The 17,373-nt window shown below is 38.2% G+C and overlaps 1 protein-coding gene and 1 non-coding gene across 2 annotated transcripts in view; both read right to left on the reverse strand.

Annotated features, from left to right (window-relative positions):
• LOC126204249 (uncharacterized) overlaps positions 1-17,373 on the reverse strand; it is a 116,264-nt gene that overhangs the window by 60,404 nt on the left and 38,487 nt on the right. The window contains exons 4-5 of the mRNA XM_049938676.1: positions 9,906-12,739; positions 980-1,185 (exon numbers count right to left, since the gene is read on the reverse strand). Coding sequence (XP_049794633.1) covers positions 980-1,185; positions 9,906-12,739 — 3,040 coding nt within the window. The remainder of the gene's footprint in view (positions 1-979; positions 1,186-9,905; positions 12,740-17,373) is intronic.
• Trnat-ugu (transfer RNA threonine (anticodon UGU)) lies at positions 13,343-13,417 on the reverse strand. The gene has a single exon. It is a non-coding gene; the product is annotated as a tRNA-Thr (tRNA).

A 17,373-nucleotide genomic window follows, 5' to 3' on the forward strand; every position in this document is an offset into this window, starting at 1 on the left:
TTCTCTTGACAGTCAAGTGGTAGCTTTGTTTTTAATATCCTTATACGCTCTTTTGCGGATATTGGTTCCAATAATTACTTTGTTTTACTATGGTACTTCTTGAAACACCTCCAGAGTGTATCTCACCATGGATTATATGGTTCTGGATTATATACCTGATTATCGAGTCTCTCCTGCACCACAGCAGACCAATACTTTGCTGTGAAAGTGCTCTCCAGTTGTTCATATGTATCACAAGGTTCTGTAGTGCCCACTCCCCATAGAGCTCAATTACCCAATGTGTATCCACTGACATTTTCTATCTTCTGACTTTCAGTCCATATTGTGGGCAAAGCGCCTTTAAAGGATTCAATAAAAACAGTAGGATGTACCAACTTCTTTGCAGAATTAAATGTTCGAAATCGTCTGCGTTAAATAAATTTTTCTTCCATACATAATGCCACATAATCACTCGTGGAATAAGGCATTCTTGTGGAATGTAGTGATACTCCTGGCTGTACATGCACGTCTGGTTTAAAAATTGTAGTTCAGGATATGGGTTATCATTAATTCTCACGTTTGCCATCAGCGCTGAGCAAGTGATTATCTTGGAAAGTATCTCACAAATTAACAACCACTCTGAAAACTCATTGCCTAGTTGTTTACACATTTCTACCAAATCTTTAATATATTCTTAGTTGGCAGCTTGTTTTCCTAAACTCACTTTGGTTACTAGAGACTGAACCTTCAATACAACAGTAGGGTTCAGTTGGCTGTCCTTTTTATTCAATCACTGCCGAAAAACCCCTGTAAACTTTTCTACCTGCTGTGTAATTTGCATGTTAATTATGTCACAAGCCCATGTGACATAGCTCTTATGGTTTTTGGCACCTCAGCAATGATGTTAGTTAGTTCCTCCTGCCCTTGCTTAACATTGTTAAATTCCATTTTTGAAGTATAAATGTTTCAGGCAAATGTTCATGTTCATCTCATAACTGACAAAATGCTGCGGCTACACTTTGTTTTGCCATAGACATCTGCTGAATTGCACTGTTCAGTACTGTTTGTGATGCCAGCATTTTATTCTGTAGTGTTGTCTTGGTATTTTGCAATTCACACTTGCTCATTTGTAATTCAGGTTGCAGTTCAGTTTTTAGTGCCACTTGGCTATTCTGAACTGCTATCTGATTACTCTGTACATTGTTTCTAAATTGCAAATTCAATGCATTCTAATATTAATGTAATCGTATCAGTAGTTTCCTGTGTACTGACTGAATGCTGAATATTTTTTTGTAACTGTTGCTCCTTGTTCTAACCATAAAAGAGTTTAATTTCACTAACATATTGTGTTAATAGTTAGAAAATAATTAAATCAGCTATTATCTTCTATTTCTTTAACTAATATCCTTGGTCCTTGGCTTTTGGTTTTTAACAGAACATGAGGAAAAACTTCCTAGCGATGATTCCCATTGGACAATGTCGCACATGTAGTTTACACAATAGTAACTACTAACAATTTCCACCTACAGTCATAGAAGAGTCAGTAGAGGTAGAAACAAAGATGCACCTACTAATTTGCAGCCACGTAGTCCCCAGCTCATCTCTTAACAGTTTTAATTCCCATTCTCCATTATCCACATTAATATCCAATACGTCAGATTTCTGTGTCCATTCATTGTGCATGTAAAAGAAACACAAGATTAATGACATATTGTAACGTTTGTAACAAAAAAATTTCATGTCGTATTGTATGTTCGATTTGGGATCAAGATTTATGGTCCTGTCATGATAGCCAGATTGAAATGTTTCTCATTAACGTTACTCACTGAAAATTTAATAAGAATTTGTTCGTTTGTGACTGTTATGCAAAGCATTATAATGTCATATCCAAACAAACTGAACTCGACTTTGTGATATTGTGTCACACATTTGTGCGTTAGTAGAGAGCTGAAAATAATTTTGTTAATCTGAAGTAAACTATCATCTTGAAGATGGACGTTTGTCATCAATCTCCTCAGCATCTCTCCTACTCTGTATTAATGTAGAAATTATGAAAGTGGTTCTATTATTAATAACTTTCAAGAATAATGTTCAAGATTGAGTATCACCTAACATTCTCTGTTGGTGAGCTACCTTTCATTATTCCTCTGTGTTATACAATATTTTTAGTGTCCAAACAGCTATTACCGCAGAAAAATTATTCAACGTACCCTAACTTCTGCCTCCACTGCAACACAAAGATAAAATTTATCCATGTTTCTTTCTCTCAGCACTGTCACTAAGTAATGCCTTTGGTTTCTACTCTCGCCACACAGCTCCAAATGAATACAGAGAATGTGATATTACATTAGCCACCCTGGATGTGGTTCTTCGGCAGTATCCCACTATCCAACTACGTGAATACCAAGCAGGTACCCACATCTCACCTCAGTTACAAAATTCAGAAACATTTCGAAATGCTCTCATACTTTTCCATGGATAACATTAGACATGGACAGGTGGGGTGTATAAATTCTGTCCAGAGGGAGGACAGTGGGGGGGGGGGGGTGAGGGGGAAGGTATGACAACAGGAAGAGCATCCCGCCATCTTCTACCACTAACACTGCAAAATCCAGAATAACAAACTGATCCCTTGAAGAAACAGGATAAGATCAGGAAAATCAATTTCTGCAGTCGGACAGTATCTCACTGAACATGATATTGCTGGTTGACAATAGCAACTGAAATCAAACAACATTCTGAGGCTATTATCAAAAGGACTATCTGGATGCTAATACTAAATATTTCCAGCAACAACCTGGAAATTATTCTCACATGCAGCTACATGAGGGTCACCCAAAAAGTAAAGAGTGATTACACACCATGCCTGGTACCGAGACCCCACAACAGCAAATGGAAGCCTGCAACTTAATTCCTTCCCCCATCTCAGTGTGGGCCGAGTTTGGTTGCCAAGTGGTCACGCCTGGAAATCCTGCCAAATGTGAAGTGTGTAGTGCCATTTATTTGATCCTTATGGAGTTGATGCCAAGAGGAGAAACAGTCAATTCAGAGGCCTATTATGAAATTCTTTGACCTCAGCATGTCATCCAGAAGAGGTATGGAATGTTGTCAGCAAAAGTGTTTTTGATTCATGACTTCGTGCAACTTCAAGCATAAGCACAAACACAGCAAGAACTTCATTGTCTTAAGTGGGAGATTTTTGGAGCTCCTCCTTACAGTCTTGATTTGACACCATGTTATTTTCACTTATTCCTGAAACTAAAGGAATTTTTGGATGAAGACAGACCTCAGACAAGCAGCGACATCCTGGCTCAAAACTTTGGCGGTAAAGAAGTACAACATAGGAATTGAAATTTGGCCCCACATTACAATAAATGCTTTGACAGCTTTTCTGATTACATTGAAAAATAAAGCACTGTATCGTTGTAAATAAAGGTTTGTGTTGATGTCTTTCATTTTTATTTAGTTATGCCAAAACGTTTGTTATTTTCTGGACAACCCCTGTATAATCAACAATATATACACAAGAAAATGATGTTCACAGTATGCCAAACTGCAAATGTATTGCAACGGCATTCATTCATTCACATTTCGTATTCTGTAAATCCAATCATGAAGGAAAGCCTTCAGGGAAGTGGAACTTGTCGAGCTCAGCTCCAGATCTACGATATCAAACTGGGGCAAAAACTTGATAGTGAGACAGTGCCTCCCCCCAGCATTTAAGATAGGACATCAAAAATTAAAAAAAAATTGATTTTTCAAAAATATGTTCATTTTTATCACTCGACTTTCTGAAGAGTTTGTTATGTAAAACACATATGTTCGAGGAAATTTATAACATGTTACTTGAACTTAAGTGTGCTCTAGTGCAGTGCCACACCTCTTCTTCACACAGCATTCTTCTAGCACACTTTGCTGTATTTTGCGCTGTGGAATTGGAATTTTGCAATGGATGCCGTCAAACCTATATTCAGAACAGTGGAAATTAAAGTATCCTATGGTGCCCCTTCCAGTTAGCTAGTCTGACATCCTATACCCCCCCCCCACTTAAAAAAAACGTAATTAATACTGGGTGAGATTATTTGTAACTGGGAGAATAAGGACTCCAGAATCAGTTTTTCTCTCTCGTATAGTTACAGTTTTACACATTGTGCTTTCCTTTCTGTGAAATAATCCATTACTTAAGCCTGGTTCACACACGCAACGAAAGTATCGCCACAAGTTAAGTCATTATGGAGTGGCGCTGTTAGCTACCGTTCACACAGGACGCCACAAATTCTTCGTAATTGCGCAGTTTGCAAAATGGCGTCTCCTGTCTCAGCTGATAAAACGGCTGTACATATTACTAAATAAGATGTTTTGGAAACATAATAAATGTATAATATTACATACCAAAGTATTTCTCGTCTCTCTTATCTCGACTACATGTTTTAAGAACCGGTCTGCAGCATCAAACTAAGCAAGGCTGGGTTTATAAATACCGTCTGTAGACGCACCACTCTTAAGTGATTTCAGTACTTTTTTATGTTCATTCATGTAAGCGTTTCGAATTTTTAATTTTGTTGTAGCTACATCAATTCCAGGTACATATTCACGCATACTGTTTACTTTTTCAATTAATGCAGCATCTCTCAAGTTTCTGTCTTTGTATGATTCGCTTTTGTGGTTCCAAAGGCATTCTCATTCTTGATACACCTCCAAGAATCTCATAATTGTAGCTGTTGACCACTTTTTCGACATATTAATAGCAAACGCACAAACAAAAGCACTATCTGCAAGCGAATACCCACTAGAAAGGTTTGAATCCAGCCGCGAGGTAGCAATCGAATGACGTTATTCGATTGTGGAGAAGGCAAAATGGCGCAACAAAGTAGAACCAAGTTCAACTTTTTGTGGCGTGACAAAAGTTGCGCTTCTTAAACGGCGCCACCGAAAACTAGGATTCACACATGCAACTGCAAAGCAACTCCAGTTCGCCATTAGCAGTGGCGATAATTTTGTTGCCTGTGTGAACCCGACTTTAGACCGGTATTACACTATCAAATTTGTTTGTCAAAGATATTTGATGGTGTAATAGGAACTTTGTCAAATGTCGTCCAATATTTCATCAAATCTGGGGCCTCGCTGTAGATTTGATCAAAGAAATCGCTTGTCTTCTGTTCACTGCAGCGTTCTGTCGTGTTTTTATAAACATTGCCGGTTAATACAATTGGTGTGTGCCGACAACTACAAAATTAATAGAGATGTATGAAGCTGATGAGGCGCTATACAACGTGAGGCACCCTGAATACAAAAATAGATTAAGAAGATCGGAGACCTGATCTAACCTAACCCAACCCTCTCCTGCAGCAAGGAATCGGAGTGTTACAGTGAGCCTGTCTTCTGAAGATGTAGCAGTTCTTAAGTGAATATTGTGCTTTGTGATATGAGGATACACTTCACTGAGCACATACAGAAATGTATGCTCATCCATTCTTAAGTAATTGTTGTACTACTTGACGTCTTCCACTGTAAGCTCACGTAACAAGTTTTGTTGAATGCTTTTATCGTGTCGTCGTAAAACCCACGGCTTCACCCAGATTAGATTAGTTTTTCGTTTCATAGATCCGCGCTGAGGAGATCCTCGTGGATGTGGAACATGTCAATTTTTTTAAGCTGAAATAACAATACTAAGAGTATGAATAAATACATCATTTGTTTCTATTAAAAATCTCGTCAATGTAGTAGAAGGAGTTGGCCACTAGTAAGTCTTTCAGGCTCCTTTTTTAAACTGACCTTTATTTGTAACCAAATTTTTTATGTTTGCTGGCAAATTATTGAAGATGAGTGTTTCTGAGTAGCGGACCCCTTTTTGAACTAATGTAAGTGCAGATCATTTTTGTACCTGGTATTGTATGTACAAACTGAGTTGTTTGTTGGAAAAAGAGATATATTATTTAGGACAAATTTCATTAAGGAATAAATATACTGAGAGGCAGTAGTTAGTATACCCAGTTCTTTGAAGAGGTTTCTGCAGGATGTCCGTGAATTTACTCCACAAATAATACGTATTACACGCTTTTTGACTCTGAAAACTTTTGTTTGACTAGAAGAGTTACCCCAAAATACTATACCATATGACATTATGGAATGAAAGTATGCAAGCATTTTCATTTTTATGTTGCCTATGTCTGCTAACACTCGAATTGCAAATACAGATTTGTTACGGCGCTTCTGCAGTTCTGTGGTGTGCTCCCCCCAACTGAATTTATTATTAAGCTGTAATCCCAGGAATTTAAGACTGTCAACCTCGTATGTATGATTCCCTTTTTGGAAATACGGAAGCGTCCGATCCCGCCCGTCTGCTTTGACCCATGACGTCACAAATATGACGGAAACAAAAACAAACACACACACTTTCCACAAGAAGCCTAATGACACTAACGGGACAAGCGCGGCAAATGGGGTGTTTTGGGTTGAGGGGGCAAACTAAATATAAACAAATTTAGACGCCTTGCGTATCTACAACGTGTAAGTGAAGACAGCCATACATGAATACCCACCCACCTCCCCAGGGGTCGTAACCCCTGCAACCCGTAGAAAATAAAGATGCTTCAGTAGCTGATTAGTGTTTTTTGCCTTTTTAAAAAAAAAAATGTCACGGGATAGAACGAACAGATCAGAAAGATAAATATAATAAACTAAAACAGAAATTGGAGGAAACAGATAATTAAAATAAGTAATAAGTGTTTTTAAATTTAAAAAAAAATCTCACGAGATAGAACGAACAGATCAGAACAGTAAATAAAATAAGATAAAACAGAACTGAAGACAGCCACACTCAAACCAAACTCCGCGCCGTCATGACGTCACACACGACAACACCCTTACGTCACGGGTCAAAGCCGACGCGTGGGATCGGACGCTTCTGTCGACCCCCCCTTTTTTCCCCACTTCTTTTCCGCATGTGCACACAATGCAATTGCGGTACGTGCAACTGCTGCGGTTAATAACAAGTTGTTGTCAGCCATCTTGAACTTTGACGAAAAATTTGATGACAGTGCTAACCTCCACACACTGATTATTGCTACTCTGAAGAAAGCCACTGCTCTTCTCCTTACACCATTCAGCTGTAGTTTTTATCCAATACTTTGAACAAAACATTTATGTAACTTCACGCCGAACACTGTCCGCTGTCTGTACAGGGTTATTCAGAGGTACTCACAATTTCTCTGGAACTGCCCTGTAGATTATGAACAACAGCTACCAGAACATTAATTTATTTCACTCTGTTCACTGCAGGTTTGCACCTTATGCTCTACATAGTATTCCAGTGTCCTTTCAATAACAATATTTTGCGCATATGCTGAATTATCATTCTTGTTTTACACCATAAGTTGGGATTGCTATATGCACACAGTTCAACTGTTCTGTTCACATTCCTTCTGCATTCTCTGTAAAGAACTAGCACATCTAGTTTTTCTTGGTTTAAGAAAGACTTTTATTTTTTTTTTAAGCTAACCAACACTCACACAAGTGGATGACACAGGTAGAATGAAAACTACATTTCCTCTTCAACCCGTATATATCAGTATCATGGCTGTGTAACACTCTGCTTGCCCCTTATGTGACGAGACATATTTCCTCATTTGGGTATGAACTCTTCAATTTCTGCATAAGACAGCAGTCAGCTTCATGTTCAAAACAGTTAAATCCTATCATCTACATTCTGAATTACTGCTAAACTACTAATTCGACTCTGAAGAGTGAAATGCTATTGGATTTCTCTCTTTCATAACAACAATATTAGTAGCAGAAATTGTTGTAGTTCCATTTGGAGAAAAACCTGAGCTGCTACTGATATCTCTGTAATTATTATAACTATGAAGATAGCATTGAGTGACAACTTTTTCACAATTCATCTAAGTAAAAACAATCATTACATTTTAAGCAATTCAGGTGAAATCTGAGGTGACCAGCTAAGTTGGATTACCATATATACAAAGTGAATACCTGTATAATAAGAATTAAGCAGGATTTACATTTGAGTCCAAATATTCTAATCAGTTGGGTGGAAGTGGCTAAAAAGGATCCTTTAATTTCCTGCTTAATGTTTAGCAGCAGCTTTCTATAAAACTTGTGATTCAAAATATAAAATCCCATTCTGGATTGGGATGTGCAATGTAGAGAAAACAAATTTTATTTTTAGTGTGTAGTTCATTCTAACTTCATTCTTGTAATTAAAAACAAATTCCTGTAGCAAGTAAATGGATTGACATAAAAGTGTAAAAAATCCCTAAATTACTGAAGAGGCCTCTACATGATGAGTAGCTGTCAACTTTCCACAATATTCTTATTCAAAATTCTACGGAATAAATAATTTTTGTCTTTAGCTATAGTTCCCAGAAGATAATGCCATAAGACAGTACAGAGGGAGCTTCAATCTTGCTTGCAGAGCAACATAACAGAAGAGATTCCTTAAGTGCAAAGTCAACAGAATTGAGCCTTTTGGTTAACTTATCTATGTGTTGGTGCCACCTCAGTTTGTTATTCATCTGGATGCCTGGGCACACTACACATGGACTGTGTGCCCATTGATCTTTACATCTGGTACATGAAAGTCAATTTGATTTGTTTGGAAGTGGATAATGCAAGCTTTTCTGTGATAAAGGATTATGCATTTTTCTGTGAAGCCTGTTCCTTTATCCACTTGGTTGTGTCTTGTATAGGTATGTTGGTCTCTTTCAAGGATCACTGCTTTCAGTTTAGAAGTTACTGGGTTTACAGTAAAGCTGTCGTTTTTTTACACAATATTTCATTACTACCCATGTTGTCTTCCTCAGGGAAGCTGTCAAAACGTCACGTAAGGAAAATAACTTGGCTGCATACCCACAAAACTTCTAAACTTCTAATTTTGCTGAGAAGTGTAAGAGAGCAATTTACAGGTTTTTAATCCTAAAATATAAAGCAACAATGTAGTTGTACACAGTTTGCTAGTGAACATTCATTTTCATCACAACCAAGCAGAACAGTGTGCAGTAATTTCCACATAGTTGGTAAATGATATCGCGGCTTCCACATAAGGCGTTACCTCTGGATAGGAAGTGCATTGACAGTACTGCAATAGGATTTAGTAGGTACATCCAAATTAAATGTCCCTTTTCATGTCAAACTGTGGTTGGTTGGTTCAGGGGAGCGTACCAAACAACAAGGCCACCAGTCCCATTGGATTAGGGAAGGATGGGGAAGGAAGTTAGCCCTGCCCTTTCACTGGTATCACCCCGGCATTTGCCTGAAGCGATTTACGGAAATCAGAAACTAACGGCTGGCATCAAACTGTGCATTGTAGTAGGGAACAAAGTTTTATACTTGGGGGGGGGGTGTGCAGCATCTCTAGAGATTGTGGCTAAGCTATTTTACACAAATCCTTTCTCTCTTGTGTGTTAGTGGACAGACACTCTCGGTTTTGGACATATCACACAGTAGGATCACTGCCAACCAAAATGCTACAGAGATCAAAGATGTTATTTTAACTATAACTGGAGATTAACTTATGCAGCAATAAAGACACAACAAGAACCTAACAATCTATCTACACGTTCACATAGCCAGTCAAATTTTTGAGTTCATCATGTTAATTGCTAGAGGTGTATCATATTGGTGAGCTCTCTACATTTAGTTAACATAAATGACTCACTTCAGTGTTCAAAGAAAAGCTATTATGATACAACAAATACTGCAGAAATCAAGAACCGCTTAGCTCAGGAACAATGGAATCATATGATATCTTTAAAAAAATATACATCAGTTCACATGTTATAGTGTTCTTTTAACATAAATAGCAGGTACCTTACTTTGATTTATACACAGCATCTTACAAAAATAAATATACAAAATATTTTCTTGCAGCTGTTTCTCTCCGCTGATTATGCTGCTAATTTTGTTACTGATACCACAGATCAGGAAGATTATTTGCTTCAGGATCTGCAACAGTCACTGCAGCAACAGCTTGAGAAGTGTCATCAAGAACTATCTCAACGACTCTGGTTGCAAAAGCATTTCCAACTAAAAGTTCATCTGGAACCAAGGAGCATGACATTGCTCCCTCCAAGTGGTCAAAATTATCCACACCGCCTGCTGAACTTCCTAATCTAAAGTTCATATCAACTTGCTCAGAATCGTCAGGGTTCTGCCATTCAGCTGATGGCTCCACATTATCTTGCTTCTTCACTGTTTCATTATCTCTAATGACCATTTTAAACTCATTTGGTCGCGATTTTTCATTTAGCATTTTACTGTCACCATGAATTTTAGAAAGATGAATAGCAAATTTGTGACGAGTTGTAAAACCACGCTTACAGACTTCACAATTATATGGGTAAACTCCTGTGTGCAGAATGATATGGCGTTTCAATGTGCCTCCAACAGGAAAAGTAAGAGGACAGTGAGGGCATTTGTAGGGTCGCTCTCCAGTATGTTTACGTTTGTGCACTGCTAACAATGAAGAGTGTCGAAATTTACGACCACAAAAATTACATTTGTATGGGAATGGGTTGTCATGCCATTTTCGATGAATCCAATATGTACTCTGGAAACAAAACTTACGACCACAGACATCACATATGTAACGTTCCTCCTTTGTATGCTTGCTTCTGTGTTCTTCCATCATCATTCTTGACATGAAACCTCTGCCACAATAATCACAGCAAAATTTGTATTGGCCAGTATGTAGCGCAAAATGATGTCGCAGGCCAGTTTTTGTTTTAAATACTTTTTCACATTCACTGCATTCAAACTTTTCTGCAGTCTCTTTCATATGCCTCAATTCATGATATCGTAATGTTTTTAATTTAAGTATTTCCTTACCGCAATAGCGACAGTGAGGATCTCTATGAGTTGTATCCTTGTGAGACCGCAGCTGATCAACTTCAGAAAATTTTTCTCCACATTCATCACAATAGGGCACAAATACACAATTTTCTTCATGTGTCAGACAAAGTTCCTTTGTCAAAAATGATGCTGAACAGTGCATACAATTATGATGCATTTTATGTGTTTGATGTTTTTCACTATTATGTTTATGTAGATCATTCATATTTAGAAAATGCTTATTGCATAACTTACAGCTTAAATTCTTTGAACATATATCTCTATGGTACAACATTTTACTGTTGCTAGAAAAGAATTTGCCACAAATTTCACACTGTGCAGTTCCTGGTTTTGTTATATGAAAAAGAAAAGGTGTCCTCAATTCCTTCATTGTTTGTGGTGGATAACTTATTGATCCACAGCTATCTGACAGAGATGTTTCATTATCAACTTTTGCCTTCATCTCACAGTCTTTCTGCTTTGTACTTTCAGTTCCATTTTTTGACACAAGTTCACTTTTCTGAATATCTCTGTATGGTGCACCTAATAAATATTCATGGCTTGAATTAGAACTAACATTTTTCTCAGAATTTCCCTTTTGTTTTACAGCTGAGTCAGTCCTAGCATTTTCCATAAATTTATTAATCGGAAAATTACATGGAATACTGTTATTTACTTGGGTTGCTTCAGATGAATGTGACCTATGTGTTGTTACTAAGGATTCACTAGAGTTTTCAAAAGTTGAGTTCTGAGTTGTTGCAGACTGCTGTTCATTTTTACCAGAAACTGTATAATCTATTTCACCATCAGCATGCTGGCTAGAATCACAATCATTTTTTGCACATGTAGTGGAATTGGAAGTCACTCTTCCTGATACATTTTCAATGGCTAACTCTGTGCCATTTAAGTTATTGTTACTTCTATTAGGAACTTGCATAAATTGAGTGCTTACTTTTTTAAACAAGTTCATAAAATTTTCATTGTTCATATACTGGTTGGAAGACTTATTACTGTCCAAGCAACCTTTCTGCTGTAAATCACAAAAATTATGACTGGTTATTTCTGTAGTAAGTAATGTGTCTTTCCTTAATGATGGTAGCGTATGATGTACATTTTTATGGTGCTGTAGTAACCTATCTGAGAGAAACACTAAAGAGCAAGAACTGCAGAAATAATGTTCTGTGTTGGGAATTCTGTCCTCAGTGGCTAACTTCTGACTTTCAGTCATTGTATAATTAGTGTCAACAGTCACCTTGTCTTCTGCCTTCAGAATATTAAAGCCATCTTTTGTGATACCATTTTGTAAATTACAGGTGAGCTCTTCCTGGATTACTTTCTGTTCACTTCCTTTCTCTGTACTGTCCACAAAATGATCGTCTGTTTTGTATGAATTCAATTTTTGGCCATGTGCTCTCTTTAGAAAGCTTTTACATGATGACTCGTATTCTGAGGGATTTTGAAAATGAAACTGCTGATGGTCTCTGTAAGTCGCTATGCTTCCTGTTTTGAAGTTGCAAATGCTGCAGGTGTATTCTCCAGAAATGAAAATACTTGTTTTCTTGTTACCAGGCTGTCCACTCTGCAGCTTATGGTGTACCATATCATTATGAGAGCTAGTTTTTATATGTGATGCAAGCATGTTTTCTTCTTCAAAAATCATGTCACAGATATGGCACAGCCACTCTGCTGAATGAATATTTTTTATTTGTTTCTGGGTTCCTCGAGAACTCTTGCATTTGTATTCCTTATTTGTGGAGGATGACTGGCCATTTAAAACACCCAATGCATCTGTAGTTCTCCTTTTCTTCTTCCTCCTCTTACCAAGTCTTTCATCCAGTATTATTTCAGCATTTATCTTTTTGGGACTCTTTGTTGCGCTGCTTAAAATTCCTGGAATATTCTCACATCCATCCTGCAAGATAAAGTTATTGTAATTAAAACAAAATTCTTTAAAATAACAATTATCATAATCAACAATCATAATATTGTTACAGTCCATCCTGGACTTTCCACTGATTAATTATCATAATCAAGTTGACCCCACAGCATCGTTATTACAAAAAATCAAAAAGTTTATAGAAGTTTTACAATCTAATTTAGTTAAAATTTTCTTCTCATATGGTGGAAAAATTTCTGCACATTGAATTTTGTTGTTATTATTTGCTAAAAGGGCACTATAATGTTTATAGCTGAAAAGAATTGTTGGGTTTGCAGCCAAGTTATCATTTATCTTCGCATGATATTTTGGCAACTTCCTTAGGTGTCTCCATTAGATGTGAAGTGCAGAATTTGTTTCTCACTGTTTGGACTCCAACCATAAAATTTTAATCTTGGCTGTCACTGATACCATAGAATCTTTAGTTTATTAACTATATATTACGGTAGTATCTGTTCTCGAAAGAACACATACCGTGGATGACCATGCAGCTTTGCTAGAAATGAAATGATAATTAAATAGACACCCTAGCTGCAAACAGGCGTTGTTATACTTCACTGGGGACATGTTGAAAATGTGTGCCCCGACCGGGACTCGAACCCGGGATCTCCTGCTTACATGGCAGACGCTCTATCCATCTGAGCCACCGAGGGCACAGAGGATAGTGCGTCTGCAGGGACTTATCCCTTGCACGCTCCCCGTGAGATCCACATTCCCATGTCCACACCACTACATTCGTAGTGCGCCTAATAGATGTTTGCCCATGATGGGCCTGTCACGTTTATGGTGAGGAGCAATCTATCCTTCTCCTAATACTGTTAAATTGCATTAAGTCCTGTATTCCATTTAAACTGTGTCTTCTACATCTGGGTAAGTCAGTTCTCATGTCAGAAGAACTCAAAAACATACCACACCTAACAAAAACAATAAGTCACACCATGCCTAGTAAAGTGCTGTGGTGTTCAAACCACTTCAGGTTAATGATAGCTTTACATGTGACTCTGGACAATGAGAAATTTGACAACAGGTTTTAATTTGGCGTATGATGACTGATGTATGTTTTTATCATAACGGCACGTTGTGAAGATTTGAGATATTAAGACATTAATTATGTACCAAAACTTTTGGAGAACTGCCAAATGTCCTTGGTCTGGACTCTTCTGACCACCTTCAGGTGTCAACTGTTCAGACTACCAGATGTTCATAATTTGCTACCGCGAGATTTTGGTCCAGACTCTTCTGACAACCTTCAAACTGTTCACTATACACTGATATCTTTTGATTCAGTCCTGCCACTGCATGCATTATGTATTCAACTCATGGGATGAAGTGATGTAATAAGTCAAGTGTAACTCTCTTTCGCACACAGAGTTTTGTGGCCTTAGTCCATAGCAACTGGGCATGAGACAAAGTACGTCAATTGATGATACTGCTTACCAAGCAATGTACGTGTAGAGTCAGAAACATCTATGATAAATATATAATTACGGAAATGATTAACACTGCAGGTGTTTTCATTAATTTTTTGGCGGACTATGATATTTGTGCAAATTGAAGCACTACAGGTATCAGGTGCACTGAACTATTGCTTCTACAACTTCTGCTGAGGCAGGGTGGCACATGGAAAATCTGAAAGTGATACAGAAAATCACTAAGGGATGCACACACAAGTGTCAGTCTATGGAACTACCTTCTAGAACCTAGCCACAGAACCTCTTCTTCACTTCATAGATGCAGATGGGTACATTGATTCAACTGCCACATAAACAGACAATTGTTGATCTTCTTTTCCAATACCACGACTGCAGCAGAGCAAAGAGGTCTTAGCGTGTTGGAGAGCATACAACAGCGTTTTGGGAGCAAAAGGCTCACTATTACTGCAATAAAAAGAATTTACCTAATTTTAAAGAAAAAAAAGTCTGAAATCTGGAAACAAAAGAAAAAACTACACAAAGCACACGCATATGATAGTACAAAAAGCAACAAAAATAATACAAAAGTTGGTTTGTACAGGCTACAGTGAATTCATGTTGCTGCTTTGCACAATGAGAACATATCACACTTCAGTCTTCGAATCCATAATATTCTTTGCAAACAGCATGAGGGTACAGTACCTCTATGACGTACAAAACAAGATAACTGTAAGGTGGGATCAGAGAAGTGAGGACTCAGTTCCATGCTAGTGGAATTACTGTGTCTAATATTTGGAATACGCCAGATAGCACTGACTATCAACTACGGGGTTTCAGTATACTGGTTGAAGATAGGCAAACTGGGCAAAGTTCTGAGCATCACTTATCACAACTGGGAGCAGAAAATGGAATGACCTAGCTACTTCCCTAAGTGATTTTTCAACCGTTACAGATTTTGATAACAGCGCAAAAAGGATCTGCAACAGAATACTAAGGGGATATCAAGAGAATTCAAATGGCTCTGAGCACTATGGGACTTAACATCTGCGGTCATCAGTCCCCCTAGAACTTAGAACTACTTAAACCTAACTAACCTAAGGACGTCACACACATCCATGCCCGAGGCAGGATTCGAACCTGCGACCGTAGCAGTCGCGCGGTTCCGGACTGAGCGCCTAGAACCGCTGGACCACCGCGGCCGGCTCAAGAGAATTATTTTTCAAAATACAGATCTGTAAAAACAAAATATTAAGATGTATTAACTGTCTCACAAAGTGAGGCACAAAGAAGTCATGGTTTGAAGTCAATGTAACTTCATTCACATGCACACCACCACCATATATGTAAATGATTTAAGTTGTAATTCACTATGACAAATAGAATGACCACCAGAGTGCATTAGTGTTGTTCATATTTAGCGTTGTCACTAGCATGTTAGGGTTGTGGGGCATTTGGACATGAAAAGCTGATGTTGGACTGCATGGGGATGTGAGGGAAGGTGTATTTATTGTCAAGGTTTTGGTCAACCATGTTTGACCACCACAAGGGAGGATTCCTGTATTGTGCACCAAGCACATCATCAATCCTTCATATCTGTGCCCACCATTCAAGAACAAATGATGGACTCCCTGCAACGTTCTGAGTCATCACACACCATTGGTCAGTGACTATCAGCATTTAAACTTGGAAAGTACCATCCCACGTGTAGCCAAATAGCTGTATTTGCAGTAGTACTGTGACCAGAAGCACAGACTGCTAATGATCAGCATCGGATTGTGTTCAGTGATGAGTAGCAGCTCTGCATTACCCCGGATGACCATCACTGGCTAGTATGGTGGCGACTTGGAGAAGGGTCCTGTTCTTCCATTGTTTTGGAGAGGCACAGCGGTATTACACCTGGTGTCATAGTGTGGGCAGCCATTAGATATTAGTTCAGGTCACAGTTGCTCGTGACTGAGGGAACTTTGATGGCACAATGGTACATCATGAACGTCCTGCATCCTTGTGTGTTACTTCTCATGTGATAGTATCATGGTGCCATTATTCAACAGGATAAAACTTGTCCACACATGGTGCATGTAGAACTATATGTGTCTTGTTGAGGCGCTTCCATGACTTACAAGATCCCTCACCCATGCCTGACAGAACCTGTGTTGGGCCAGCTCAAATGTCATCTAGATCCCAGAGCCACTATATCAAGAACCAGTTACAATAGCTGTGGGCCAGGTCAGTTCACCTCAGGAGAGGGTACAACAGCTTTATGACACCCTTACCACCAGAATTAGTGATTGCACCCAGGCTAGAGGGGGTGCAACATCATACTGACAAGTGGGCTCATAGTGTCAAATACAGTCCTGTATGATCAACTAAATGAGCACAAAATGAAAGAAGAGGGAGAATAGCTTCTACAAGGGGCAGAACAAGGATGCCTTTTGTGATTTTCCAAAGCTTTTATTATGTTGGCATCCTGGTCACAGACAAAAACAATATAATGCAGTGAGTCCAACAAAATGTTCCACCGAGATATGCTCTCCTCTGTTTCTGTCATAACATTTGCTCCTATCTTCTTAACATCCGGGAATTTAATTGTAAATAAAACATTATCCACAAGAGACAGAACTGCATTTATGTAATGTGCTATAAGCTGGATAGGCTGTCCACGCATTATCCTAGTCAAGTATACAAGTCATGACCGAATGCTAGGCAATGTTTGACTCTTAATATGCTAAATGTGTCTTTATATGTATAAAGACACTTTATATGTATAAAGACACATTTAGCATACAAACTCCATCCAGCATAGGTTCCTAATTTGTGGTATGTGTGTCTGTAATCATTCAGCCTGAGGAAGTCAATGCAGTGAGAAGTAAGATTGAAAATGGAGGGTCTAAAATGTAAACTATGGAATAAAATTTTTGTTGGTTGTAGATGAAAACAGAAAGTCTACTACATACATATTGTGCATAACTACTCCATGTTATTCTGTTTCCAGTTGGGAAAAACTCATTTAAAGAGACACAGATGTAAGAAATCCCGTACAAACACAGCTTCTTCAAGGATACTGGCAATAACAAAAAATAGTATACCAGCACAGTGTGTTGCAATGAATGCTAAAGATATAAGCTCTTTCTGGTGAAGTTTCAAAGAAATAGGCCCAGAATTAATAGATTTAGGTGCACATTATGGAGAAGTCAGCAT

Source organism: Schistocerca nitens, chromosome 1 (assembly GCF_023898315.1).
Source record: "Schistocerca nitens isolate TAMUIC-IGC-003100 chromosome 1, iqSchNite1.1, whole genome shotgun sequence".
Lineage (NCBI taxonomy): Eukaryota > Metazoa > Arthropoda > Insecta > Orthoptera > Acrididae > Schistocerca > Schistocerca nitens.